The 20,175-nt window shown below is 40.3% G+C and overlaps 1 protein-coding gene across 6 annotated transcripts in view; it reads right to left on the bottom strand.

Moving 5' to 3' along the window:
- Positions 1 to 20,175, bottom strand: part of fam135a (family with sequence similarity 135 member A) — a 306,374-nt gene that overhangs the window by 28,015 nt on the left and 258,184 nt on the right. For all 6 annotated transcript variants that reach the window (XM_072557991.1, XM_072557972.1, XM_072557981.1 and 3 more), the window contains one exon: positions 9,268 to 9,359. In XM_072557991.1, coding sequence (XP_072414092.1) covers positions 9,268 to 9,359 — 92 coding nt within the window. The remainder of the gene's footprint in view (positions 1 to 9,267; positions 9,360 to 20,175) is intronic.

Raw genomic sequence — 20,175 nt, forward strand, 5'->3', positions numbered from 1 at the left:
TGAGACCCTGATTGGAACACTGCATGCAATTCCGGTTTCCTTCCTATCAGAAGGATGTTCTGAAACTTGAAAAGGTTCAGAAAAGATTTACAAAATGTTGCCAGGGTTGGAGGATTTGAGCTATGAGGAGAGGCTGAACAGGCTGGTGCTGTTTTTTCTGAAGCATTGTAGGCTGAGGGGTGACCTTATAGAGATTTATAAACTCATGAGGGGCATGGATAGGATAAATAGAGAAGGTCTTTTCCCTGGGGTTGGAGAGTCCAGAACTAGAGGGCATTGGTTCAGGGTGAGAGAGGAAAGATATAAAAGAGACCTAAGGGGCATCATTTTCATGCAGAGGGTGGTGTGTGTATGGAATGAGCTGCCAGAGAGAGTGGTGCAGGCAGGTGTAATTACAGCATTTAAAAGGCATCTGGATGGGTATATGAATAGGAAGGATTTAGATGGATATGGGCCAAGTGCTGACAAATTGGATTAGATTAAGTTGGAATATCTGGTCAGCCTGGATGAGTTGGACCAAAGGATCTGTTTCTGTGCTGTACATCTCTTTGACTCTATGACACGAGCACCATTTAGCCACCAAACGACATGACCAACTATCACTAGTACCCTTACATACAGATGAAGAGGGATACCAGCTTGACTGGGACAATACATCCATCCTGGGACATGCTAAACAAAGGCATGCACGGGAATTCCTAGAGGCCTGGCATTCAAACCAATAACTCCATTAACAAACATATCGGTTTGGACCCCATTTACCAACCTCTTAGAAACAGAATCTGAAGTAATATCATCCACCACAACGGACCAAGACACACAAATAGCAAGCTGGACAGAACACTAGCACTTTATTGGAGGCTCACTGATGATGTTACCTAGCATGGTGACTGAACATCTGAGAACAAATCAACCAGCTCAGCGAGCAAATCTACAACCTGATTTAAGCATCATATCGATGCAGTATTCAGGATTGATGGGTAAATTTGGGTGAATGGTGTTCCTAATTCAAAACTTTCATGTTGCAGATTTCACATCAATTCCGTATGTAATGACTTCCTGAATGTGCTTAATATTCTGGTACAGTCATTCCGACAGATTAAATCGATGCATAATTTCATAATCTCCAATTCCCCATCACAAATATTTTGAGAAAATGTCTGTTAGCTCTAACACAGTTGATCTTCGTACTTAACATGCTGGACTCCTGATTTTTGGAATACGTTTTTTTTAAAATTCTAACAGCACCTGGAAAATTGAATGCAGTCTAGTCCCCTGCCTCAAGGAAAGACATACTTGCCATACAGGGAGTGAAATGGAAGTTCAGCAGTCTAAATCCTGGAATGTAGATGAAGGGGAACTGTTTAACGAGATGTAACTGCTATTTGAAAATTAGAGGAATTTTCAAATAAGAGGAATTAAGAATAGCATTGTTTTATTAAGGCAAGATCATATCTGATGAAGTCAATTTTTTTTAAGGAAGTAAGCCTGAGGAATGGTGAGGGCAGTGCAATGGATGTTGTCTAAGTGGAGTTTACATAGAACATAGAGCAGTACAGCATAGAACAGGCCCTTCAGCCCACGATGTTGTGCCGACCATTGATCCTCATGTATGCACCCTCAAATTTCTGTGACCATATGCATGTCCAGCAGTCTCTTAAATGTCCCCAATGACCTTGCTTCCACAACTGCTGCTGGCAACGCATTCCATGCTCTCGGAACTCTCTGTGTAAAGGACCCGCCTCTGACATCCCCTCTATATTTTCCTCCAACCAGCTTAAAACCATGACGCCTCATGTTAGCCATTTCTGCCCTGGGAAATAGTCTCTGGCTATCGACTCTATCTATGCCTCTCTTTATCTTGTATACCTCAATTAGGTCCCCTCTCCTCCTCCTTTTCTCTAATGTAAAAAGTCCGAGCTCAGTCAACCTCTCTTCATAAGATAAGCCCTCCAGTCCAGGCAGTATCCTGGTAAACCTCCTCTGAACCCTCTCCAAAGCATCCACATATTTCCTATAATAGGGGACCAGAACTGGGCACAGTATTCCAAGTGTGGTCTAACCAAAGTTTTATAGAACTGCAACAAGATCTCACGACTCTTAAACTCAATCCCCCTGTTAATGAAAGCCAAAACACCATATGCTTTCTCAACAACCCTGTCCACTTGGGTGGCCATTTTAAGGGATCTATGTACCTGCAAACCAAGATCCCTCTGTTCCTCCACACTGCCAAGAATCCTATCCTTAATCCTGTAGTCAGCTTTCAAATTCGACCTTCCAAAATGCATCACCTAGCATTTATCCAGGTTGAACTCCATCTGCCACCTCTCAGCCCATCTCTGCATCCTGTCAATGTCCCGCTGCAGCCTAAAACAGCCCTCTAAACTGTCAACGACACCTCCAACCTTTGTGTCGTCTTCAAACTTGCTGACCCATCCTTCAATCCCCTCATCCAAGTCATTAATAAAAATTACAAACAAAAGAGGCCCAAGGACAGAGCCCTGTGGAACACCACTCACCACTGACTTCCAGGCAGAATATTTTCCTTCTACTACCACTCGCTGTCTTCTTTTGGCCAGCCAATTCTGTATCCAGACAGCTAAGTTCCCCTGTAGCCCATTCCTCCTGGCCTTCTGAATGAGTTTACCATGGGGAACCTTATCAAATGCCTTGCTGAAGTCCATATACACCACATCCACAGCTCGATCCTCATCAACCTTTCTAGTCACATCCTCAAAGAACTCGATAAGGTTTGTGAGGCATGACCTGCCCCTCACAAAGCTGTGTTGACTGCATTTAATCAAGCCATGCTCTTCCAGATGGTCATAAATCCTATCCCTCAGAATCCTTTCTAACACCTTGCAGACGACAGACGTGAGACATACTGGTCTGTAATTGCCGGGGATTTCCCTATTTCCTTTCTTGAAGATAGGAATTACATTTGCCTCTCTCCAGTCCTCAGGTACGACTCCAGGGGAGAGCGAGGATGCAAAGATCTTCGCAAGTGGTGAAGCAATCACATTTCTTGTTTCCCAAAGCAGCCGAGGACAAATCCGGTCCGGGCCTGGCGACTTGTCAATCTTAATGTTTGACAAAATTTTTAGCACATCAGCTTCCTCTGTCTCTATCCATTCCAGCATGCACACCTGTTCTTCAAAGGTTTCATTCACTACAAAGTTTGTTTCTTTCATAAAGACCGAAGCAAAAACCTCATTTAGGGCTTCCCCTACCTCCTCAGACTCCACACACAAGTTCCCTAGGCTATCCCTGATCGGCCCTACTCTTTCTTTGACCATTCTCTTATTCCTCACATAAGTATAAAATGCCTTTAGTAAGGCTTTTGACAAGGACACATTGCAGACTGTTAAGAAAACTTCAGGCTCATGCTGCATAAGTGAATGTAACAAGTTGGATCCAAAATCAATTCAGTGACAAGAAACAAATGGTCAACAGATAATTAAGAGCCTCAAAAGCAGATTCCATTGGTGTTTCATAAGGTTCATTTCTGAGTCACTTGATGCTTTTGTTACGTATTAATGATTTAGACTGAAATTTACATCTATTTAGTTCCTTAACTCCAATTCTTTTCAAATAATGGGGCTGCAAAAACACAAATTATGTATTCTACAGACATAGGGCGGCATGGTGGCTTAGTGGTTAGCACTGCTGCCTCACAGCACCAGGGTTTCAGGTTCGATTCTAGCCTCAGCCTGTGTGGAGTTTGCACATTTTCCCCGTGTCTGCATGGGTTTCCTCCGGGTGCTCCGGTTTCCACCCACAGTCCAAAGGTGTGAAGGTCAGGTGAATTGGCCATGCTAAATTGCCCACAGTATTAGGTGCATTAGTGAAATGGCTCTGGGTGGGTTACTCTTCGGAGAGTCGGTGTGGACTTGTTGGGCTGAACGGCCTGTTTCCACACTGTAGGGAATCTAATCTAAATCTAATTAAAATAGTACACAGGAAAGACAGGATTGGTCCCGGGCTACCAAGGACATCACAAGCTAATTCCACAGGTAATGACCATGGAAATGTTACAATGGAGATAGTTGGCGTCACTATTTGCTGGACTTGTATTGGAAAGATGAGACAAGCTTTAAAAATTGCACTCCTATCCCAAAGTCCACGTCTTTGTCCAAGAAAAGCTACGGTCAGTCCTATCACTATCCCCTTTGCACAGCTCTGTACCTTGTATTGAAACAGAAGTACATTTTAGGTATGATGATAGTTTTCTGGACTGTTTGATTCACGTGACAGTGTCTCCTTCAGGAGATATAGATAAATCCTGTTTCACTGTAGTTGTTTCACGGTTCCCAGGAGTTCTTGTCCAGAGATCAGTGGTTACATTTTCCAGAATTTGTTCTGACAGTGGAATTGGGAGTTCAAGAGATGTTCAATAGTTAACTTCAGTTGTACCCCAAGCCAATATAGGTAACAATTAATTGTAAAAGCTGACCCTGACTCTCTCACTCGGTTTCTTTCCTATACCAGTCGCCCAATGATCTTGAGCTGTTTCCTACCTTTGTGGGGATTTGCTGTGTATGTTGCTACTGTCCCCATATCTCCATCAAATTACTGTAATAGGCATGTAATAGGCTTTTGTAGTTACGTTTTTGCTCTAAACATTGAAGATGTATAAATCAGAAACTAGCCACAAAATGACATTCTTACTGTGAGTAGAATTGAGGTGTGAAGAGAATTGCAGGGATTTGTAACCCTCGACATTACTATAGTCATCTCTTGGAAAACTGTTCAGCTCCAAAATTGGACTATTTAAAGACAGAACATCATGACAGAACTTTCTAAATCAATTGTTTGGCATAGTTGGTGTGTAATGAACAAGTGAGTGCTACATATCAACATATCAAGCAAGTAATGATGTCCTTAGAATGCAGAGGGATTACCAAGGATGAGGGATTTCAATGAGCTTTGTTGGGTCCATTAGCACTATTGTCTTTGAAACAGTTAAGGTGACCTGATTATGGTTTTTGACATAATATGATTTTAGTGGAATGATTCTCCCTGCTGAGTAAGTTAGCATGTGGAAGCCATGGATTCAAAATCATTGGGAAAAGCTCTGAAGAAGAGAAAAGCAGTTTTTAAAAGCACTAGATGCTTGTTGTGAGCACAGAAAAAAAAAGTCAGTCTTCAGAATGTTCAGTTTTCAGTTAGTTTTTAATGGGAGAGGGTAGGTGGTTTGGAAATCATTCAGTTGCGCAATTAAACTTTGCTTTTTTGAGCTGTTGATGAATGTCCAAAAGGATCAAACCTTTATCTAAATTCTTAGAACCCATGCTAGCTTGAGTGCTTGATATCTGAACAGGATGACAGAAATAAACTATTTTCTTTTGAATGGTGTAGTGGCTAAACGCTGGGCTGGCTATGATATTCTGTGCTACAATTACACAGTCAAGTTAAACTTTGAGTTTTTTGAGCAAGTAACCAAAAAAGTTGATGACAGCAGAGTGAAATACTTTGTTTTACGTGGACTTTAGCAAAGCCTTTGATAAGGTTCTGCACGGTTGACTAAGTAGTGATGTTAGAGCACATGGGATTCAGGGATACAGCGTCAATTGGATACAAAATTGGCTTGACGGTCAGAGAATAGGGTAATGCTGCAGGGTTGTTTCTCAGACTGGAGGCCTGTGACCAGTGATGTTCCATAGGATTGGTACTGGGTCTACTTTTGTTTATCATTTATACAAACGATTTGGTTGAGAATTCAGGAGACATGGTTAGTAAGTTTGCGGATGACTCTAAAATTGAGGTGTATAGTGGACACTGAAGAAGGTTATCTAAGATGACAAAGAGATCTTTATCAATTGGGTCAATGGGTGGAGGAGTGGCATATGGAGATTATTTTGGATAAATGGCATTGCATTTTGGTAAAATAAACAAGGGCAGGATTTATACAATTAATGGTAGGGCCCTTGGTAGTGGTGTAGTACAGAGACACATCGGGATTCAGGAACATAATTCTTTAAAATGTGTGTCAAATGTAAACAGGGTGGTTAAGAAAGCATTTAGCACGTTTACCTTCATAGCTCAGATCTTTGAGTATAGGAGTTAGGACATCGTGTTGAGATTATATTGGATGTTGGTGAGGTCTATTCTGGAGTACTGTGTCTAGCTCTGGTTGCCCTGCTATAGGAAAAATATTATTAAATTGGAGAGGATTTAGAAAAAGATTTACTAGGACGTTGCCAGTAATAGATGATTCGAGTCATGAAGATCGACTGGATAGCTTGGACCTTTTTCACTGGAGCATAAAAGGTTGAGGGGTGACCTTACGGAGGTTTATAAAATGTGAGGGGCATTGATCAGGTGAAGAGCAAGGATCTTTTACCGACGATGGAGGAATTCAAAACAAGGTGGAACATTTTTAAGGAGAGGGGAGGAAGATTTAAAAGGACATGAGGGGCAACTTTGCTTTTACACAGAGAGAATTTTGTATGTGCAATAAACTGCCAGAAGAAGTGGTGAATTCAAGTACATAGACCACTGAACGTTACAGCACAGTATAGGCCCCTTGGCCCTCGATGTTGTGCTGACCTATGAAATTAATCTGATGCCCATCTAACCTATACCATTCCATTATTATCCAGATGTATGTCCAATGTCCATTTAAATACCCTTAACATCGGCAAGTCTACCACTGTTGCAGACAGGCCATTCCACACCCCTGCTATTCTCTGAGTAAAGAGACTACCCCGATATCTGTCCAAAATCTGTCACCCCTCAATTTAAAGCTATGTTCCCTCGTGTTAGCCTTCACCACCCAAGGAAAAAGGGTCTCACTGTCCACCCTATCTAACCCTCTGATTATCTTACACGTCTCGATTAAGTCACCTCTCAACCTTCTTCTCTTCAACGAAAACAGCCTCAGTTCCCTCCGTCTTTCCTCGTAAGACCTTCCTTTCATACCAGGCAACATCCGAGTATATCTCCTCTGAACCCTTTCCAAAGCTTCCACGTCTTTCCTATACTTTGGTCACCAGAACCGTATGCAATACTCCAGGTGCGGGCTTACCTGTGTCTTTTACGGCTGAAGCATGACCTCGTGGCTCCAAAACTCAATTCCCCTATCAATAAATGCCAAAACACCATATGTCTGCTTAAAAACCCTATCAACCTAGTTGGCAACATGCAGGGATTTATGTACCTGGACACCAAGATCTCTCTGTTCATCTACACTGCCAAGACTTTTACCATTAGCCCAGTACTCGGCATTCCTGTTATTTCTTCCAAAGTGAACTACCTCACACTTTTCTGCATTAAACTCCATTTGCCATTTCTCAGCCCAGCTCTGAATCTTATATATGTCCCTCTGTAACAAACAACATTCTTTAGCACTATCCACAATTCTGCTTACAACATGATCCATAAATCCACAAATTTACTAACCCATCCCTTCTATGTCCACATTCAGATCATTTATAAAAATGACAAACAGCAGTGGCCCCAAAACAGATGCTTGCGGCACACCACTGGTACATGAGCTCCAGGATGAACATTTCCCATCAACCACCACCTTCTGTCTTTTTTCAGCTAGCCAATTTCTGATCCAAACCACTAAATCACCTTCAATCCCGAAACTCCACATTTTGTGCAGTAGTCTATGTACATAGATAGACATAGAAAAGTACAGCACAGAACATGCCCTTAGGCCCATGATGTTGTGCCGAGACTTAATCCTAATGTAAAATAGAGTAAAAACCTACACACCCCTCAACTCACTGCTAGCCATGTGCATGTCCAGCAGTTGCTTAAATGTCCCCAATGACTTTGTTTCCACTACCTTGGCTGGCAACACATTCCATGCATTCACAACTCTCTGCGTATCTTGTGGAATCTTATCAAATGCCTTACACCATATACACCACATCAACCGCTTTACCTTCATCCACCTGTTTCGTCACCTTCTCGAAGAACTCAATAAGGTTAGTGAAGCACGACCGACCTGTCACAAAACCATGTTGGCTATCCCTAATCAAATTATTCCTTTCCAGATGATTATAAATGCTCTTTCTTATGACCTTTTCCGACACCTTACCCACAACCAAAGTAAAGCTCACTGGCCTATAATTACCAGGGTTATCCTGACTCCCCTTTTTAAACAAGGGAAAAACATGCGCTATCTTTCAGTCTTCTGGCACTACTCCTATCGACAATTATGTCATAAAGATCAAAACCAAAGGCTCTGCAATGTCCTCTCTGGCTTCCCAGAGAATCCAAGGAAAGCTCCCATCTGGCCCAGGGGTCTTATCTATTTTCAGATCTTCTGGATTGCTTTGTCAACCGCAATCCTATCTAATCTAGTAGCCTGTATCTCTGTGTTCTCACTAACATTGCCCTTTTGCAATGACGAAAAGTATTTAAGCACTTCCCCTTTGTCCTCAGATTCCACATACAACTTTCCACTACTGTCTTTGATTGGCCCTAGTCTTTAGTTATTCTTTTACTCTTGATATACCTATAGAAGACCTTAGGGCTTTTCTTGATCCTATCTGCCAACAGCTGCTCATGTCCCCTCCTGGCTCTTCTTAGCCCTCTCTTTAAATCTTTTCTGGCTAACTTATTACTCTCTAAATGAGTCTTCACGCCTCATTCTTACATAAGCATTCTTCTTCCTCTTGACCAGACCTTCAACTTCTTTAGTAAACAACATTTATAAAACTTAAAAGACATTTGGATGGGTATAAGGATAGGAAAGATTAGGGATAAGGGCCAAACGCAGGCAAGTGGGACTGGTTTGGTTTGGTTTGGGAACATGGTCACCATGGACTAGTTGGACCGAAGAGTCTGTTTCCAAGCTGTATGACTCTATGACTCTTTGACTCTATAATATAAAAGATCCTCTAACACTTCAAGAATCTAATTTAATTACCACTCACTTATTCTCAGTGAATTACTCAAAAAGCTTCAATTAAATTACATAAAACTTATCCATCCTTAGAGAGTTCTGATTAGTCCAAAAGTATTTTGATTACCTATAGACTTGTGACCCATCAGGTCCAAGGTGCATATTTTACATCAAACTGAATACTTACTAAATTAAAACAACTCTTAGTGATTTGAAGTTGTAGGTGAACATTGTGCTGAATGAGCGAGATATTTAAATATTTAAGTCAAAGCCCCGCGGCCAGTGAGACATGCAACTCACTTGAACAAACCAAGTCCATTACCTTGATCTACTGAATTTCAACTCTAAAAAAATTCATTGCACTGGGAGATCAACTAATGATTGATTTGAAAACAAAATTAGCTTACCTGATTCCTCTCTGACATAAGGAACTCTATTTGGGTTCCTGGTAAACCAAGTTCAATGTAGGTTTTTACCAAACGGAGATCTGCACTGTTTCCTGCAGACAAGCAAAACAAGAACATTTTTGGTTAAGTTGATGGGTCTTTTTTAAAAGAAAAGTTTGCTTTACAATATGTTTGCTTCATATGGACATTGCTGCCGTGGTTTAAGAAATCTGAAGATTTACCTGACTAAGCTCTAACTGGGCATTTTTCTCAAGTAATAAGGAAATCACATAGTGTTCTACTACATTTTTCACTATTTAAGAACAAAGGAGAGCTTAGCCAACTCAAATACATAAAACTTATGTATTTTCTTCAATGTACATTGCTCTGGTTATAAGTTTGCTCACTGAGCTGATAGAATTGTTCTCAGACATTTCATCACCACACTAGGTAATATAATCAGAGTGCCTCTGATCAAGTGTAGGGTGTTCTGTCCTGCTTGGTATTTGTATGTATTGGCATGTTGTGGTGGTTGATATATATTCCAGTTCTGTTTCTGAGAGGTTGGTCAATGGGGTCCAAATTGATATGTTTTTTTAAATGGAGCTTTGGTTTGAATGCCAGGCCTCCAGGAATTCCCATGCATGTCTTTGTTTAGCCTATCCCAGGATGGATGTTGTCCCAGTCAAACTGGTGTCCCTCTTCATTTATGTATATGGATACCAGTGATAATTAATCATGCCATAAGAACATAAGAAACAGGAGCAGGAGTAGGCCGTCTGGCCCTTTGAGCCTACTCCGCCATTTAATAAGATCACGGCTGATCTTTTCATGGACTCAGATCCACTTACCCTCACTCTCACCATATCCTTTAATTCCTTTATTGTTCAAAATTATCTTAGCTTTAAAAACGTTTACTGAAGTAGCGTCAACTACTTCACTGGGCAAGGAATTCCATAGATTTACAACTCTCGGGGTGAAGAAGCTCCTTCTCAATTCTGTCCCTCTAATCTTGAGACTATGCACTCTTGTCCTAGTTTCACCTGTCAGTGGAAACATCCTCTCTACTTCTATCTTATCTATTCCCTTCATAATTCTATATATATTTCTATAAGACTCCCCCTCATTCTTCTGAATTTCAATGAATAAAATCCCAGTCTACTCAGTCTATTCTCATAAGCCAACTCCGGAATCTACTTAGTGAACTTCATCTATACCCCTTCTAGTGCCAGTATATCCTTTCTTAAGCAAGGAGACCAAAACTGCGCACAGTCTTTTGATGGCTTGTTGGTGCTCATGTATTGTGGTGGCTAGCTTCCTGCCCGTTTGATCAATGTAATGTTTGTTGTAGTCCTTGCATGGTATTTTGTATATGACATTTGTTCTGCTGGTTGTTGGTACACGGTCCTTTAAATTTATCAGGGCTATCAGTGTGGTAGTAGGTTTGTGGGCTACCGTGATGCCTAGGGGCCGGAGTAGTCTGGTCCTCAACTCAAAGATGTCTTTGATATATGGCAGAGTGGCTAGAATCTCTGGGTATGTTGTGTCTTCCTATTTAAGTCTGCTGTGCAGGAATCAGCGGACTGCGCTTATCGGGTTACTGTTGTTCCTGAATGCGTCGTATAGGTGTTTTTCCTTGGCTTCTCATAGTTCCTGGGTGCTGCAGTGTTTTGTGGCTCGTTTAAATGGTGTCCTGATGTAGCTCAATTTGTGGGCGTTAGGATGATTGCTCCTGTAGTCAGTGTCTGTGGCACTGTGGTAGATGCTGGTCTGCAGCTCTCCATTGGCTTTTCACTCTACAGTGATCTCTAGGAAGGGGAGTCTGTTGTTGTTCTCTGCCTCTTTGGTGAACTTTATACCGGTAAGGATGTTGTTTATGTGTTTGTGGGTTTATTCTAATTTGCTGTGTTTTGTGATGACAAAGGTGTCATCCACACAGCGGACCCAAAGTTTCGGCTGGATCGTGGGAAGGACTGTTCGTTCTAACCTCTGCATAACTGTATCTGCTATAAGCCCTGATATTGGTAATCCCATAGGTATCCCATTGATTTGTTTGTAGATCTAGTTGTTGAAGGTGAAGATATATATTTTGGCAATTCACTGCCATGGCAAAGCAGCCTCATCAATCCTGCCAAATCCTTATGATCAAAATCTGGGAATCTGTACCAAAATTGGAACAGCTGAACTATTGCACTCACTCCTCAGCTGATGAAACAGTTCCACATTGAACATGAGTTGGAAGAAGCGCTGATGGTGGTAAGGATTCAGAGTCTGCTCTGGATGGGGATTTCAATATTCCTCACTAAGAATGACTGAACTGGCCAAGTCCTACATTTCATAGCTGCTAAACCAGATCTCTGGCAGGCGGTGAGGGAAACAAGAGGGAAATTCTACTTAAACTCACCCACCAATCTACCGAACAGAAATGCTACGAGTCACCACAGCACAGTCCACAGACAAAATTCCATCTTTACACTGGGCACATCCTCTATCCTGCAGTGTGGCACAATTACAGTAGTAATAAGGATAGATTTTGAACAGAATTGTGCATTCATGAAACATTTTAGGTCATCAGCAGCAATAGAATTGTATTCAACCACAATCTGTAATCTCATGGACCAATATATTCCCCACTGTACCACTACCAGCAAGTCAGGACATCAACCCTGGTTTAATCAAGAATGCAGGAGGGGCATGCCAAGAGCAGCACCAAGAATACCTACTCACCAATGAGGTGTCAACCCAGTGACACTACAGCAAGTAAAGTTTGTTTCCCCCCACCCCCACCCCAGCCGCTCTCATTTATGTAATATGAGCCTTGCTGACGAGATCAGAATTTATTGCCCAGTGCTAATTGCAGTGGTGGTGGGGACTCTGAGCTAGCTAGTTGAACCATTGTATTCTTTGGGGTGTCGGGACATCCTCAGTTCTGTTAGGAAGTGAATGCCAGGATTTTGACCCAGCAGTGGAAGAACAGCAACATATTTCCACATCTCAATGGTGAGTGGTTTGGAGGGGAACCTGCAGGTGTGGCATTCTCATACATCAGCTGCTCTTATGTTGTAAAGGTCACATGTTTGAAAGGTTTTGTCGGAGAAGACGTGGAAGCCATGGTGAGTTATCCCAGTGAACCTCGCATATGAGGATCTGAGTACAGGAGCAGAATGTTGTGCTGCAATTGCAATTAGTCTTGGTGAACCTTGGTATTGTGTGCAGATTTAGTCTCCTTATTAGAGCAGAAACTGACCTAGACCAGCTTTATCTTTATAAATTACATGGTTACAAATACAGCTCTGTGGCTCGGAATTATCGAGCGAGTAATTCGCCTCCAATCTCCCCAGAGCATGCTCACCAATTTCAAGGCAGAAGCGTATAGAATACCCTCCACCTGCCTGCTTGAATGCAGCTATGACGAGACTCAAGAAGCCAGAAGTCATCCAGGATAATGCACCTTATCCACTGTCAACACTTACTTCCTCTACCAGCAGCACACAGTGACATCAGTGTGCATCTATCCAAGCTTGTGATCTTATGTCAGGGTAGGGGTAGGATGGAACACTATCAGCTGCAAGTTCCCCACCACCCTGACTTGGAAGTATTGACATTGCTTCATCATTACTGGCTCAAACTCCTGGAATTCCCTTTCTAACAGCACTAAGGGTATACTTACACCACATGCAGCTCACAACCAGCTTCTCTGGGGCAAATAGAAGTGAATAATAAATACTAGCCTAGTCAGTGATACTGACATCCCATGAAAAAATAACAAAAAAGAAAATCTGTACAAAGATTTGTTGCTTGCATGCTCCTTCATACAAATGTGAAAGTAGGCAAGTAATTCAATAAGAATCAGTGTGACACTACAAAGTATGATATGGCACAGCAACAAAATATTACAGTTTTAGCTTTCGTAGAGCAGATTAGCAATTGTAATACATTTTAGTGTTTAAATAAAAAGATGAGACTTCTCAAATGTGTCAACTAATTTAATCCAGGATGTTGCATTTTCTCATTTATGCATGATCATTTAACTTAATTATTTCATAATAGTTTGCAGTAAATATTGACTACTTAGGAGAAAAATAAAGCTCTTTCATTATTGAAGTGTTCATATTGGCTGAATTCAACTGATTAATAAATTAATATTTACTTTGAAAACAAATATTATTTCAAGAAATTCAGCAGGTGCTCAGGAGACTGTATTTTATGTGAACCTCTAACCTGCGTTCCCCGAGAGATCCACGGAATTCCCCATTACCTCATTTAACAAATGTTACTTCCAGCTCCTTGGTGTATTAATGCTACAAGTTACCAAGAAACAGTTTTAAATTCAAATAAAATCCACAACAACCCAATTCTGTTGTCTTGAACATCCTAATTCTTCCAATCCTGTTTTATCTTTGTGTCAGAATTCATGTATTACTTATCAAAAACATTTTCGTTTTCTGCTGTAATCTAAATTAACTCTACGTATAAACTTCAAAAATTCTTGCTTGCTCATTTTATATTTTCAAGTGCAAGTCAACATTAAGACTAATTTTTGAGATGCCCAGACCATTACGCAGTCATTGACATGCAAAATGAAAGAAAATGTTTTTCTGAGGCCGAAGGCATGCATTAACTCAGTCACTGTTTAAATTGACATTTTTAAAACAGAGATTCAAAATAATTTAGGTTTTTTTTGTTGAACTCAGAGCCCAAATTAAATGTCACACCAGAATGACGATCTGCCACATCTGATCTCCCAGATGGCACTGTTTTGAAAAGAAGAAATGAAACATCATGTCTGAATCTATATTAATTCCTCAACCAGTGTCTTTAAAATAGTTGGTCGTCATATTGCTGTTTATGGGACTTTGATGTGGGTTAATTAGCTGCTGTATTTTCCACATTATGACGACATTAAAATGTACTTAATTGGGCACTTTGGGATGTTCTAAGGCTGTGAAAGACAACATTTAAAACAATCAGAACGGATCAAAATAAACCCATTAGAAAATAACTAGAGTGGAGATAGATAGCAAAGATATTATTACACACATTTCATAAGTTACTACAGAAACATGGAAAATAAGTGGAGAAGTAGGCCATTTGGCCCTTTGAGCCTGGACTACCAGTCAATCTGATCAGACAATTTCAGTATCCCACTCCCACTTTCTCTCTTTGATCCCTTTAGCAGCATGGGACATGGCCAGCTTCCTTCTGAATATATCTAGCAAACTGGCCCGTACAGCTTTCTGTGGTAGAGAATTTTGCAAGCCCACAACTCTGAGTGAAGAAATGCTTCCTCAACTCCTAAACAGCTTACTCCTTTTTTAGAATGTGATCCCTATTTCTAGACTTTCCCAACATCAGGAACATTCTTCTAGCATCTAGTTTGTCCAGTCCTATGGTCGTAGAGATATACAGCATAGAAACAAACCCTTCGGTCCAATGTGTCCATGCTGACTAGATATCCTAAATGAATACAGCCCCATCTGCCAGCTTTAAGCCCATATCCCTCTAAACCTTTTCTATTCATAAACTCATCCAGATGCCTTTTAAATGTTGTAATTGTACCAGCCTCCACCACTTCCTCTGGTAGTTCATCCTTTTATTTGACCCTGTGTGTGAAAAGGTTGCCCCTCAGCTCCTTTTTAAATCTTTCCCCTCTCACATGAATCTATGTTCTCACGTTTTGGATTCCCCACCACAGGGAAAAGAAACTTTGGTTATTTACCCTATCCATGCCCTTCGCAATTTTATAAACCCCTTAGCCTCTGACACTCCAGATAAAATAATCCTAGCCTATTCAGCCTCTCCCTATAGCTCAAATCCTCCAACCCTGGCAACATTGTTGTAAATCATTTCTGAACCCTTTCATATTTCACAACATCTTTGCTATAGTGGGAAGATCAGAACTAAGCACAGTATTCCAGAAGTGGCATAAACATTGTCTTGTACAAAGTTAAAAATCACACAATGCCAAGTTATAGTCCAACAGGTTTATTTGGAATTACAAGCTTTCTAAGTGCTGCTCCTTCATCAGGTAGCTGGTGGGAATGTCTGGACATCCGCAACATGATCTCCCAATTCCCATACTCAATGCACTGACAAATGAAGACAAGCATACCAAACACCTTCTTCACTGGCCTGTCTACCTGCAACTCCACTATCAAGGAACATGAACCTGCACTCCCAGATCTTTTTGTTCGGCAACACTCCCAAGTCCTTACCATTAAGTGTACAAGTCCTGCCCTAATTAGCCTTTCTGAAATGTAGCATCTCACATTTATCTAAATTAAACTCCATCTGTCACTCCTCGGCACATTGTCCCATCTGATCAAGGTCCCATTGTACATAGAAGTAACCTTTTTCACTATCCACTACAGCACCAATTTTGGTGTCATTTTCAACCTTACTAACCATATGTCCTATATTCATGCCCAAATAATTTATGTATATCCCATCTGGATTTCATATATTTGTATGAGATCCCCTGTCATTCTTCTAAATTCCTCGATCCAGTCTTCCTTTATATATCAGTTCTGCCATCCTGTGAACCTTTGCTGGACTCCCTCAATAGCAAGATTGTCCTTCCTCAGACTAGAAATCCAAAACTGCACACAATACTCAAGGTACAATACTCACCAAGACCCTGTATAAATGACCATTGTTCTAGAAGACTAAAGGATGTCTAGATATACAGGATAAATGTTACACCTATATTGAAGGAGATAAACTGTCTAATATGGACTAGTCAACTTAACTGGAGTAGGAAAAAAAAGGAACACATACTGAAGGGAAAAACAATTGAAAAATATCGACAAAGTCGAAAATACAATAATGAATAACAGCAATAGATCACAAAAAGAAATTCTTGCTCAACCAAATCTTGAGTCAGTTGAAGAGGTAACAGATAATGGAGACCAGAATACCAATTAAGTAACAGAATCATGAAGTAGTCATGGCACGCAGGGTTGGGATAACCAGTAGAATGGATTCCAAGCTGACTGAAAGACTGAAAGCAGAAAGTAGGGATAAAAGGTAACAATTTGGAGTGACAGAAATTGGGAAGCTCCAGTGTCAAGACCAATGTTATCAATAAGTCTATGAAAGACTTCTAAATAAAAATTATATATTTAAATTGCAAACACTAAACAGAGACTGCATGAATGCAACAAAATGAAGGATGGCATTAATGCACTCAAAGAACGGATAAACATTTAGGGAATTAAGATTTAATATTACAGTTAAGAAAAGTAAGATGATCTCATATTACATGGTAGAAGAACAAGGGGTGTTGGATACAAACTCAGCAATCTTCTTATTAACCAGCACCTATGTGACCAGGAGTGTACTAGATGATCATATATTCCAGTTGATCAATGTAAAAACACACAAAGTAGCAGGAAAAGTAATGCAGGGTGTACACACACCACTGTTATAACTTTATTTACAGAATAAAAGAACTTAACAATGCAACTTTGCTTTAAATAAAACTTAACAACAAAGAGCCTTCTCGCTCGCACCCTCTTTTTAGTTTTATTTTTTACTGAACTTCTTATATCTTTATTTTTCTACTATGATTTAGTACTTTTGATGATCTGTAATGCTGGACTTGTTATTTCTTCATTTTTCTATTTTATCCTCCTAAGAATTTGTATTCAAGAATATGTACCTTTGTACTTAAGATTGTGGCCTAAGTGGCAACTTGTAAACGTTTCATTGTACTGATGTGAGTATGTGACAACTAAGATAATTCTAAATCTCAGCTGATTACTCAGACATCACTGATATTGCAATAATACGGTAAGACCCCTGTCTTTTGAGGTAAATACTTTTTGCTGGTTTATACAGTGTGCAGTTCATAAGATGTTGATTAGAATAACTTTTGCTGTATATCATTTATTAATTTGCCTCAGAACTTACAATACAGGGAAAGCAAACCAAGCACTGAGTTTTAATTCTAGTATAACAGAACTTGCACAAACTTTGCGCAGTGCTGATTGGGATACAAACAAATGCCTGATGGACTATACCAGCAAAAAATGAACAGATTGAGTGTCGCTTCTCTTGGAATAAGAGAAAGCTAAAGGTTGATCTAAACAAGCCCTACAAAGTTTTTCAAGGTTTTTAAAGAGAGTAGACAAATGGTGTTTTTATACTCACAGGAAAGACCAAAACAGTAACTATTAAATTGGTACTCAAGAAATAAAAAGGCAATTTAGAAGAAACAATGTGATGCAAATATCCAACTTCAAAGGAATATTGAGACATATCGTGTAAATGTATTTAAGAGGAAGCTAGTTAAGCATACAAGGGAGAAAGGAGTAGAGGATCATGTTGGTAATTAGGTGAGGGAGGATAGAAGGTTGCTTTAAGCAGAAAACTAGCATCAACTGGCTGAACTAACAGAAGTTTGTGCTATATATTCTATGCAATCCAAGTTCTTTCTTTTGAACATCTGCAGGGTAGAACAGTGCATTGCAGAAGTTTTAATACATGGCATGCTTATTAGAAGATTTTTAAAAGGAATAGCAACAGCTTCTTTGATACACAATGACATGGAGTTTCCAATGGCAGCACTGTTCCAATTCAAGACTGAATGCGCAATCAAGAATGGTGAACACCAAATCAATGCTTTAGCTCTGCATTAATGTTGATCTGAAAATGCACAAGCTAAATAAAATCTGTAGCAATAAAGTGCTGCTAAACATTCATGAACAAATGAAACATATGTATGAAGATGGGTGATGCATGAAATAAGAAAATAAAAGCTCATCATGTTTAGAACCTCATTAGCAAAAGTAAGTAGAAATAAATTACTCAAACTGAACATTTCCAGTCAGCACAAGGATATTAAGATATGGGATGTATTTTGATGGTATTTCATTATATCAACACAAAATACTTGATCATTTGGTAAGGCGATGTTGAAATAACTTATGGAATTTTGGGCAATGGGCTCTGGTCCAAGAGAAGCATCATGGACCATTAATTCCTAAAATCATGCCATTTTACAAAGGGTCTGGAACTGAACTTGTTTCCACTGGCAAATAAATATATAGCTGAGCACGATGAGCATGTTAAAGTTGAATAACAAAGGGAAAAAAAGTCTTTCAAATAGTCCTTTCACAGCAGATCAAATCTGTTTGGGAGAAGTCACAGCACAGAAACAGATAAGTGAATAGGTTTAAGCATAGTCTTGCTGTAAATCTACAATAGTGAGTAGAGTGGGTTCTTTCTTGATTATATGTTGTTAATTGGGATCTATCTCTTGATTAAATTTTAAAAATATAAGCCATATGGTATTAAGTTAGGCCTGGAGCAGAGTTTTGGAGAGCAATAGGACAGTGCTATTTTCTGGGTCTGCAGATTGGAAGGAGCAAAATGGCCTTTAGTAGAGTGACATGCTTTTCTTGACGAATGTGAGTGTTTCAGGAGAGTTTAAGGGTTACTGAGCATTATATCTGCAAAAAAATGTCATTAGTTGCGAATCCTGTCATATTGAATGGATTGGTTGGAGCAACAGTTAGAGGAAATGAGGAATTTAAAGAGCGGTAAAGAGGAATTTAAAGGGGGTGTGATCAATAACAGTTATAAAAAGGGAGAAAAGCTGCAAATAGTCAGGTAGATGGGTTTACAGAAAGATAGGAGAAGTAGGTGGGTAGTACAGGAGTCTTCTGTGGTGATCCTCATTTCAAACGAGTATGCTGTTTTGGAAAATGTTGGGGGTGATGGACTTTTAGGGGAATGTAGCATGAACAGCCAAGTTTCTGGTATCAATACTGGCTCTAATGTAATGAGGGGTATGTTGGGTTCCACACGAAAGATTGTGATCGGGGACTCTCTATTCAGGGGCACAGACAGATGTTTCAGCAGCCAGCAATGAAAGATCAGAATAGTGTGTTGCTTCACTGATGCCAGGATCAAGGGAGTCTCAGAGAGGATGCAGAATGTTTTCAAGGAGGTGAGGGACCAGCAGGAGGCCACTGTACACATTGGATCCAACAACATAGGAAGGGAAAAAGGATGAGATTCTGAAGGGAGAAGAGAGAGAGAGAGTTAGGCAGGAATTTAAAAAGGTCTTCAAGGGTGGTAATATCTGGATTACTACTGATGCTACGAGCTAGTGAGGGTAGGAATAGGAGGATGGAGCAGATGAATGCATGGCTGAAGAGCTGATGTATGGGAGAAGGATTCACATTTTTGGATCATTGGAATCTCTTCTGGGGTAGAAGCGACCTGTACAAGAAGGACCGATTGCACCTGAATTGGAAGGGACTGATATGGTGGCAGGCAGATTTGCGAGAACTAGTAAGGTGTGTGTGGGGGGGGGGGGGGAAATCCAAGGAGAAAGTGAGGTAAGAGATCAATCTGAGACTGGTACAGTTGAGAAAAGAAGCAAGTCAAACAGTCAGGGCAAGAAGGAACAAAACAGAGAACAAGACTGATAAATTAGACTGCATTTATTTCAATGCAAGAAGCCTAACCGGGAAGGCAGGGCACAATTAGGAATATGGGACTGGGATATCATAACAATTCCGGAGTATGGCTCAGGGGTGGACAGGATGGCAGCTTAATGCTCCAGGATACACATGTTACAGGAAGGACAGAAAGGGAAGCAAGAGAGGAGGGGGGAGTGGTGTTTTTGATAGGGGATAGCATTACAGCTGTACTTAGGGAGGATATTCCCGGAAACACATCCAGGGAAGTTCTTTGGGAAGAACTGAGAAATAAGAAACCTTATCGGGATTGTATTATAGACCCCCTAATAGTCAGAGGGAAATTGAGAAACAAATCTGTAAGGAGATTTCAGTTATGATAGTGGATTTTAACTTTACAAACATAGACTGGGGCTGCCATAGTGTTAAGGGTTTAGATGGAGAGGAATTTGTTAAATGTGTACAAGAAACTTTTCTGAGTCAGTATGTGGATGTACCTACT

This window comes from Chiloscyllium punctatum, chromosome 3 (assembly GCF_047496795.1).
Source record: "Chiloscyllium punctatum isolate Juve2018m chromosome 3, sChiPun1.3, whole genome shotgun sequence".
In the NCBI taxonomy this organism is placed as follows: domain Eukaryota; kingdom Metazoa; phylum Chordata; class Chondrichthyes; order Orectolobiformes; family Hemiscylliidae; genus Chiloscyllium; species Chiloscyllium punctatum.